Source organism: Stigmatopora argus, chromosome 15, assembly GCF_051989625.1.
Source record: "Stigmatopora argus isolate UIUO_Sarg chromosome 15, RoL_Sarg_1.0, whole genome shotgun sequence".
NCBI classification, from domain to species: domain Eukaryota; kingdom Metazoa; phylum Chordata; class Actinopteri; order Syngnathiformes; family Syngnathidae; genus Stigmatopora; species Stigmatopora argus.
In genome coordinates, this window is record NC_135401.1 from 8,933,962 (window position 1) to 8,943,169 (window position 9,208).

General features: G+C 40.4%; 3 protein-coding genes across 3 annotated transcripts; 1 reads left to right on the forward strand and 2 right to left on the reverse strand.

Annotated features, from left to right (window-relative positions):
- Window positions 1-136: 136 nt before the first annotated feature.
- rpusd2 (RNA pseudouridine synthase domain containing 2) lies at window positions 137-2,919 on the reverse strand. The gene is made up of 3 exons (XM_077620959.1): window positions 2,129-2,919; window positions 1,335-1,631; window positions 137-1,256 (listed from the first exon to the last, which is right to left on the reverse strand). Exons 1-3 carry the CDS (start codon window positions 2,864-2,866, stop codon window positions 504-506), a joined length of 1,788 nt encoding a protein of 595 aa, XP_077477085.1. The 5' UTR covers window positions 2,867-2,919; the 3' UTR covers window positions 137-503.
- Window positions 2,920-3,334: 415 nt separating this feature from the next.
- On the reverse strand, window positions 3,335-5,731 carry pcmtl (l-isoaspartyl protein carboxyl methyltransferase, like). The gene is made up of 9 exons (XM_077621619.1): window positions 5,641-5,731; window positions 5,305-5,460; window positions 4,731-4,835; window positions 4,629-4,660; window positions 4,422-4,526; window positions 4,210-4,330; window positions 3,963-4,048; window positions 3,665-3,834; window positions 3,335-3,600 (listed from the first exon to the last, which is right to left on the reverse strand). The coding sequence occupies exons 2-9, from the start codon at window positions 5,420-5,422 to the stop codon at window positions 3,588-3,590; spliced, it is 750 nt and encodes a 249-aa protein (XP_077477745.1). The 5' UTR covers window positions 5,423-5,460; window positions 5,641-5,731; the 3' UTR covers window positions 3,335-3,587.
- Window positions 5,732-5,743: 12 nt separating this feature from the next.
- Window positions 5,744-7,727, forward strand: ccdc32 (coiled-coil domain containing 32). Its single transcript, XM_077621620.1, has 4 exons — window positions 5,744-5,911; window positions 5,993-6,247; window positions 7,047-7,200; window positions 7,272-7,727. Exons 2-4 carry the CDS (start codon window positions 6,004-6,006, stop codon window positions 7,435-7,437), a joined length of 564 nt encoding a protein of 187 aa, XP_077477746.1. The 5' UTR covers window positions 5,744-5,911; window positions 5,993-6,003; the 3' UTR covers window positions 7,438-7,727.
- The last annotated feature ends 1,481 nt before the right edge of the window (window positions 7,728-9,208 follow it).

The following is a 9,208-nucleotide window of genomic DNA, read 5'->3' on the forward strand; positions in this document are numbered from 1 at the left end:
CACATACTAAAATTAAATTAAAAAGCATTACAAGATAAAAAGTTATCCTACTGTCCAGGTACGACATAAACCTACTTGGAGTTTTTTTCTTCTTTTCTAAATACAGTGTTTTCAATAAGTGGTAAATGACACCATCTCTTTAATAACTGTTTTATTCTTCACCAATGATAACTTAAAAAAATCTCATTTTCATTATGTAGATTATTTTACCATCATATCATTGACTGCTTGCAATGTGGTAGCACTACCAATATAAACTTCAAACGAGATAAACATGTACTTCTATAGTCTATTCACAACATGAAAAAAATCTGCCGTTTTTTTTGTTTTCAATGTTCAAATTTGGCATAGTAATTGGGGCACAATATGCATGATGCTATTGACACACCTGCACCGAAAAACAAGATAAAAAAAACAAAAACAAATGATATTCTCTAGTTTTTCCCCTCCAACATCCACCTAATTTGTAAGGCAAATTTGACATCTTCAGCGGAGTCCTTGTATCAGTCCACTTCTATCCAGTCATCTTTGGCCCACTCGGGTAACTGTGTTGAATATTCAAAGTCTGGACCTTTGTAGCGTAAGGCGTGGAGGTACATGATAAGTTCATTTTCCGTGGGGTCAGCCCGTGTTAGTTTACACTCGCTACAGAGCGGGTCTTCAGGAAACCTTTTTTGGCTTGTCTCTACTTTATCCGTTAGAGGGTCTTTAGATTCTTCAGGTAGGATATTGCTAACATTTGAATGTTCTGTCGCAGCAAGTGGTGTTATTTCAACACATTGGGACTGCTGGGTTTCTCCAGTATTGCCGGCTCCTCCGTCTCGATTATCCTTTAGTCCCCCTTGTGATAAAACGTTGCCGTTGTCAGAAACCTCTAGCAAATTGAAACTCTCCTGAGCTTGGTGTTCCTCCACCAGAGCCTTGAGGAGCTCCTCGTCACTCTTTCCCACCAAACCCCCTTTCCCCCTGTGAGGACCCCAAGCGTTTGCCCCGTAAATGGGATCGTTGAGGATAGGGAAGCCCAGGTACTGGAGGTGCACCCTAATCTGATGCGTGCGGCCTGTCAGTGGCAAACAGCGCACTATGCTGGTCTTGCCGTTAAAGTTCAGTCTTTGGAACACCGTCCGACAGTCTTTGCCCTTCGGGTCGACGCGGCATAACCCGATTTTAAAAGACACAGCCAGGATGGGCTCCTCGCAGACCAACTCACCTTCTGGAAACTCACCTTCGACTCGGCACACGTACTCCTTTTCCAGCTGGAGAGACAAATTTCCACATTTAAATGCTATCTTGTGCACAACGGGAGGGAAAGAAGCCTTGAAGAAAGAACCTACCTTCCTGTCTCTCACTAGCTGGTCCAATTTTTTGGAGATCTCCAGAGTTCTGGCGAAAAGCAGCACTCCTGAAGTGAGTCTGTCCAATCTGTGGACCGTGTGCAACTCCGAGATGCCGTGGTCTTTCCCCAGGATGAAAATCACTGTGTTGTGTCGGAAACGACCGCAAGGGTGGACCGGGATGGAGGCGGGCTTGTCCACCACGAGGACCTGGCCATCATCCACCAGGACTTTCATAGGCCTGCCAACGACGGGGGGCTCGTGACGATGGACGGTATTTTTCATGTGGTCATTGTTCTGCGTCAGTAAACAATAGCACACAATTGAAAAATCATTGCTATGTTACATCACTGATGGCTTTTTATTAAATTTGCATTATTTAAAACTATTTTACATATTACTATTGAAGTACTTGTCCGCCCCCAAAAAGAACCTTTAATCAATTCATTTTATTTAATTTTTGTAGATACTTTATATTGGAAAATACGTGCAAGCAGCACTAATACCGAATGGGACGCAATTGGCCCCAAGGTCCCAAGTTGCAGACCCTTGTCCTGTATGAATATAATCAAACAAACATAAATCATGCATGAAAAGATGAAATCCATTTCAGCTACTTGGATGCCAATGGCGGCATTAGACGTCCAATCCTTTTCGAGTCTGGCAGCGAATAATACTAATTCATAAAGTAAAAAGTCCACATTGAAATTTGAAGTATTTTAAGGGGCAGATGAACACAAACATGATCCAAACCAGAAAGAAATGGAATTTTTCGGTGACAGAATGGCACTAACCTTGAGTACTATGGACAGGTCCTCGACGGGGTCTCCATTTAAGCAGATGCGACCCTCTTTGACAGCCTTCTGGTAATACTCAATGGATTCTGATCGGAACTCACTCTCGAACACTTCCATAAGGCTCTTTCCTATCCAACGACCTTTGCAGTAGGTCTTGAAGTCAAAGTAATAGGGGCGCACTTTACGCAGCCCATTTTCAAAGTAGTACGAAGTTTCGTCGAAGTGTTCCTGGCTGAAACTCACACCGGTATGTCGCTTCTGCGGAGGGGGCACGTATCTCTCCCCGGCACGGAGCTTCTTTCTTCGGGATTCTCTCTGATTTTTACTGAAGCCGCTCGCTTCGTCGCTTTTCCGTTTGCCGGTTAGATTGTCTTTTTCCAACGTGGTTCCTTCTGCCGACACCGGGCTCTTTTCTTCCACCGGCGCAGGAGCTGACAGTTCCATGGATGACACACTACGAATTAAAACGTATTTATGTCGAAAAACTGGGGAAAGATAATTTAATTTGGCATTCAATCGTTTGCTCTGGATGGAGTCACGGTGTCTCGAACAATCCCATGTAGTATTATGGCTGTTACGACGAGGAAGAACGCATTTGCAGAAATTAAATAAACAAGAGTATAGAACGTATGTAGATTTGTTCACTAGATGACTTGTAGCTCTAATGTTAAATAAAAATGAAAATTGTGGAGTTGATTTTACAAACCCTACAACAGTTAAGCCCTCGTGCAACATTCAGGAGGCTAAATGGTCCTTCAAGAAGAGCTGGCGCAGTTTAGTGACGTCATGATGTTGTCTAGAGGAATAAACAAAATGTAGTTTTGTTGACAAATCGGGGAAACTAATCTAACAAACTAACTTTCACTAGTGTACAGTTACTAAAAAAACATATTACTATTATTCATTGTTATCATTTTTGTATATTATAAAAGTTAAGCCAATCACACTAAAATAAAAATAGAAACAATAAAGAAAAAAGCCATAATTTTTTTACATGGGAAGGGTTTATAAGTATGTGGATTTGCACCTCAAAACAACAAGTGTGTATGCAAATTTAAGTCTAATTTAAAAAATGCACAGGGAATTGAATGAAAAATACTTTTAGGTTCACATTTACTCGACTTGGTGTTTTTTGCCGATATAGTACTACTAAACTAATGATTTCCCACAAATAATATTCAAAGAAATCCACACTTGAAGATCTAAGTTCAAACTTGTAATTTGTGTTTACCCCCAATACCAATTTGACCCCGAAATTGCCACAATTGCACACTTTAAATTTGTTTTCATGCTTTAGGAAGACAATGAAGAATACAAAACACAGCCTGACGCTCTATGTGCATGTCATCAGTTGACAGTTTATCATGAAAAAAGTGAAGATCAAACTGCAGAAGCCAGCAAAGGAACTGAAGATGTTGGAGACATGCAGCAGCATCCCACGTGAAGCACACGGAAATCAGAGCTCGCCTCTAAAAAAGACAACATCATGAATGCTGTGGAAGAAGGATGACTTAACAAAGTGTTGCGATATACCCTGGCCACTGTCTTCTCTTGTCTGTCAGGGGGACGTAAACCACTCCCATCAGTGCTCTTTTGAGGAAGGTGCCGTCAGTCTGTCGGTCGTACTGTTCCAGCACCTGACTGCCACCGTCTGGGCCGACTGGAAGCACCAAGCGCCCGCCTGGTTTCAGCTGCTCCAGTAGCTTTAGAGTAGGAGGGTGTATTTTTCCAGAAATTGTCAGTTCAAATCTACAAGTGTAAAACTTTAAACTCAGTTGACATTTGGAATTTCAGTGCATGTCATTGATGTGATCCTCAAATTTGTACGTACAGCTTTAGGAACAGTAGGCGCAGCTGCCCCCACGTGAATAGCATCATAAGGGGCTCTCTCGGGGTACCCATGCCTTCCGTCACCCACTGTGGACATGGATTTATTCTTTTACACCATTGGTATTTCTGCTTGAGATTTTTTAAAATATTTAATCATGCAAACAAGCTGTTAGCTAACCCTGTAACAGTAGAAACTGCTATTTTTTCTGTCAAAACTGCTTGGTAGTTAATGGATCTGTTCATCTTACCCAAGAGTCTGACTCGTCCAGATGTAATAAGTTCCGGGTCGTCATTTTGGACATTTTCTATTGAACTATGAACGAGTTCATCAATGTGGTCAACTCCCACCACCCTCCCACTGCTTCCTGTCTGGTAAAGAAGAGACGAATGCAATGCTGAGAGAACCGAATGAGTGACGTGCACACACTATGTAGCAATCTGACCTGCTTTTAACATTTACCATTCTTGCAAAGCAGGCTGTGAGATAGCCACTTCCTGAGCCCACATCCAGGGCAGATGCCCCTTCTGTCAATTTGTCACTCAACAGTTCCAAAGCATGAGCATGCTGTCCGGGTAAAAACAAAAACAAAATAACAAATGACTTAATTTTTGAAACTTTTGTTTAATCACAAAAGAACATTAGGGCTATTTTCATAAATGCACTTACCATGTGTGGTGCACTGATGGTGGCTCTGAAGCCTGAAGAGGAAAACACATGATTAGTTTTACCAATTGATGCATTTACAGAGAAAAGCTAATAAAATGAGACCTATGCCCTGCGGAGAGTCTGCATATGGATAATCCCTGGTGTAGATTCCTCTGTCTGTGGCCAGCATGGCACTGAACACTCTGTCACTGTGGATGACACCATGATCTGAAAATGTCAATGGAAAGCATAGAGATTATGATTTGCCATCTAGGAGATGGCCTTCAAGGTTTCCTCATGAGAAACAAGCTGCCGCAGTAAAGTCAACATCATGCAGGGTTATTGTAGGTTCCAAGCACTGACAATAATATATTTTTAAGACAGAACACAAGTCAATGCTAGAAATATGGAAATCTCCCCACCAACCCCACCAAAAATTCAGTAATTCCTAAAATATAAAATAATTGATTTTAGTCATTACGGGGTGAACGTGAGAAAGTTTTAGGGCATGTCGTTATGTATTCCAATCGGCATTTAATGCCTACAATGACTTTTGCAGTCAATTTAAGAGCTTAATTACATGGATTTTAATTCAATACATTTAAAGGACACACTGTGATGGGTGTAGTCCGAAAGGGGAGAGCCGATGAAGTGCATTTTGACTTTTGATAGTCAAACTGCAGAGATTGCATTTTACCTCTAAGCCTGGTGATGAGCTCTTGGTGTGTCTTCCCACTGGACATCCACGCCATTGTCCGGGAGAGCAGGACCCCCATCGGGACCGCTACAAATGCCAGACGCAACGCAGCGAGCATCTCCTACACCAGATTTCTTCAGCACTCACATGGTATACCTGGTAAATATTATGTATAAAAATATATTCAGTCTCAAACAGTTTCAACTGTATGGCAAAAGGCTAGATTGTCAACCCACATTCCCCACCCTAAGACATAATACACTTAACATAAGCGTTTGGATCACCTTAAGACAAATTGCACGCAAATTACACTTTAAAAGAAGTCTGTTTGTTTACCTGAGCAGTCGTAACGTTGACCGTGGACTGACTTCCGGTCAGCTAGCCAATCAGCTGGTTACCTTTTCACCGGAAATCAAAGTGAGCCAATCGCAAGTACGTTTGTTCTGGCGTCCAATCATCGGTAACAAAATACGGAAGCGCTGTTATTTTGCTCATTTATTAAAGCTAGTAAATCATGGAGAAAGGAAGCCACTAAAACAAATCTTTTCGAAACAATAAATCTATAAAAGCTGAGGAAATAGTCGATCTAGTGCATAATCCCTTCAAGGTAAGACCTGTGTTCATTTTGCAATGAGGGTACTCCTGTAGCTCAAAATTGAACTGATTTTGACGTATGTTCGCGGTCCAGACTGCAACAGAATGATCGACGACTTCGAGAAACAGGAGGTCCGAAGCAGCGTGGATCTCTGGTCCCAAATATGTGGTCCCAGCCTGCCCGAAATGCGGACCGAACCCTCCCCAGAAAACAGCCCCGATTTCCAGGACTCTTTCCAGCCAGTGGGAGGGCAGTGCAATGGCCAGTCTAACGGGACGAGCACCACCAGTATTCCCAGTGCTGAATGGGAACCCATGGAGGATTCCGAGACCTACATCGCCAGTTTAGGTTTCTTTTACTTTATCAAGTGTTGTGAAAATTATTAGGTCATTATTGAACATTGTGCCAAAAATGAAATTGTTGATTTGTTCATAGTAGGGCTGAACGATATTAGGGGAAAATGGTAGGTACATTTGGTAGTAAATGTATGCATTCATTCCAAGAGAGTATTTTTATTTTATTATTATTATTTTGCCCCGGGACTGATGAGATTAATTGCACAATTAAAATTGTGATGCTTCTCTCAGAACTGATTAGTTTATTGCAGACTTATTGTTGCTTGTAGGTACCGAGTTGGCCAGTAGGGGGCGTGTGCACTCTGCAGTTGTGATTTTAATGTCTCTGGGCTGATGAGACATTGAGCTAGTTGTTTTAAATTCTGTGCAAATGTATTAGGCTAACTAGATTCGATTCGGCTCCATTAACCCTTTATATATTTATATAGGGTAACCAGAAGAAAAAAATGTGACCCCATAAAAAACCTGGCACTTATGTGGATAGGCCACAATGTTAACATTTAATCTTGACCCAAAATGTGATATCCACATATTGTTTGTGAATACCAGGTCTCAGTTACAATTATATGATGATGATTATTTTTTAAATGTATTAATCATTATTCCTCCCTGTAAAACGACCATAAAGAGTTAGACCCCAACTATACAATAGTATATAGTATACTATGTTCGGTTTACGTCCGCCCAAAATCTAAAATATTTAATGAACTTTTATTCATTCACTTGCGTGACAATGCTCTATCATTGTTAAATGGTCAGAATCATTGTTGTACATCTTTTTTTGTCCTCAGAGAATCGCTTAAAGAGGCTTAAGGGTCAGTCAAGCGACGTCACCTCCAGAGACATACTACGCTCCTTGTCTCAAGCCAAGAAGGAGTGCTGGGATCGATTCCTGCATGACGCTCAGGCCTCGGAAATCTTCCAAAGCAGCGATATGGATGAGAGGTATGAAGAGCCAATGATGCCCAGAATGACTTCTGTATTTAAACAGTTGAATTTTGTGCAACTCTTCGCAGTGCCGTTGAGCACTTTAAGAGGTGGCTGGTTCCAGAGAAGGTGGCAATCAGTGCGGAGGAGCTGGAATATCTGCTGAGGCCGTCTCAGACCAAAGAGCTCACCCAAGTGGACCAGCAAGAGCACAAGGATTCTGAGGAAGAGGAGGTTCAGAGCCCTGACAAATGAATTCGTCCAAAAAAAGAAAGAAACTAACAGTTTAACATGTCATTTGTGCTTTACTCTTGATTTGTTCTTTTTGTCTGTGCTATTTGTATTTTTACATAAGCTGATGAAGGACCACCTGCAGTACAAAAATGTCAATAGTGTTCACTTTATGTAAAAGTGTTTCATAATTTGAAGGTATATATCGACATAGCGTTCATGTTTGACCCATGTTTTCAATAAAGGTTCAATGTCAACAATGGAATGTGATCCACAAAGTGAGACATTTTGGTATTAAAAGATTCTAGGTGTCATTGAGTACTAGTTTTCTTCTACATAAACCTTGGATGGGGTCAGTATCCCAAACTCGTCGTTTAATTTAGACGTTTCTATCTAGGAATGTTTTGTGCAGTGATTTAAATAAGTGTTTTTTAAGTCCGAGTTCCATATTATCTTTAAAAAAAAAATCTAGTAATATTTCCCTACTAAAATGAAAGGAAATGACACTCATTCCACTCCCTTCCCTCCTAGAAAAAAATACCAAAAAAAACTTCTGTTGCAATTCTTAAATAGAAAAACAAAACCTTAAAATATAATGCATAAACATTAGTAGTATTTGCCTTTTATACATAACCTCCCAACAGGTTAAATAAGTAGTGTGCAAGTATTGTAATTGCTTCAAACCAAATAAAATGTGCAACAGCGCCACCAACTGATATTGCCTTTCCATTACAAGCAAACCAAAAGTACTTAATGTTGACCTATGAGTAATTTATACAATTTATATAACGATTATAGCACAATATGGACAGACGTTTATCAATACGTGGGTCTTATTTCTCTGTGATTTTTTTTTACATTTAGGATGTTCTATATTATTTCTCCTTTCCATTTCATTTTCGACAGTACATACGTAATTGCTCCAATGGCTTACGAATATTTATTAAATGTGAATTCAGGCACCAAGGAGTTAATTAAACTAATTACTATAACGATTTTTGGCAGGAGCATATCGACAACCGGCAATGAAACATGCTCATTTACTTCAAACCCTCCAAAATCCAAACAATTGTCGTCAATGGCAACCTATGAGTTGATGTTGTCCTCATTTTGTATTTTCTTTGCGATTTTTCTAAAAAAAAAAACACTTTCAGACATCTTTAAAGTTCCTATTCCCTATGCTATAGGTTTAAAAGAGCCTCAGAAATCAAACGCTTTTAGCACTCTGCCGCAGATGTGACATTTGATGAGTAAACTGCACTATGCTTAAATGTCAACCAAAACATCGCTTATTACCGTGTTCACAAGCAATGCCTTCAAGATGGCAGGGGCAAATTGACAACTTCAAGATTGCGAGTGTGCACGATGAAATAAAATGAGTTGAAGGATTTCTACTGGGCTTGTCGTGCACCAACTAGTGTGATCTGAATGTGTGTATGTAATTAACTTCTTGCACAAATTAAATTTGGATTGGCTCCTGCTCATCAACCTATCCAAGTTGAACAACTGCAACAAAACAGATTCTTGCGGCTAGTACTGGTTGCTAGAAATATAAATTGAAAATTCACCCATCCATTTTTTAACGGTGGATATCTTGATTGCGGTTGACCTTCGGTAGGAGGCATTATGGTACTTTACGTCGGTGGCCAATCAGAGGTCAGACATAGCGAACTTAAAGACGTCATATTCATGATGCACAATTTTGCAATCCCTAAATGCACAAAGAAAACCAAGATAAGTCATTATAAAGAGAAGCAAAATGTGAACAGGATTGTGAATGTGAATCGGCACACCC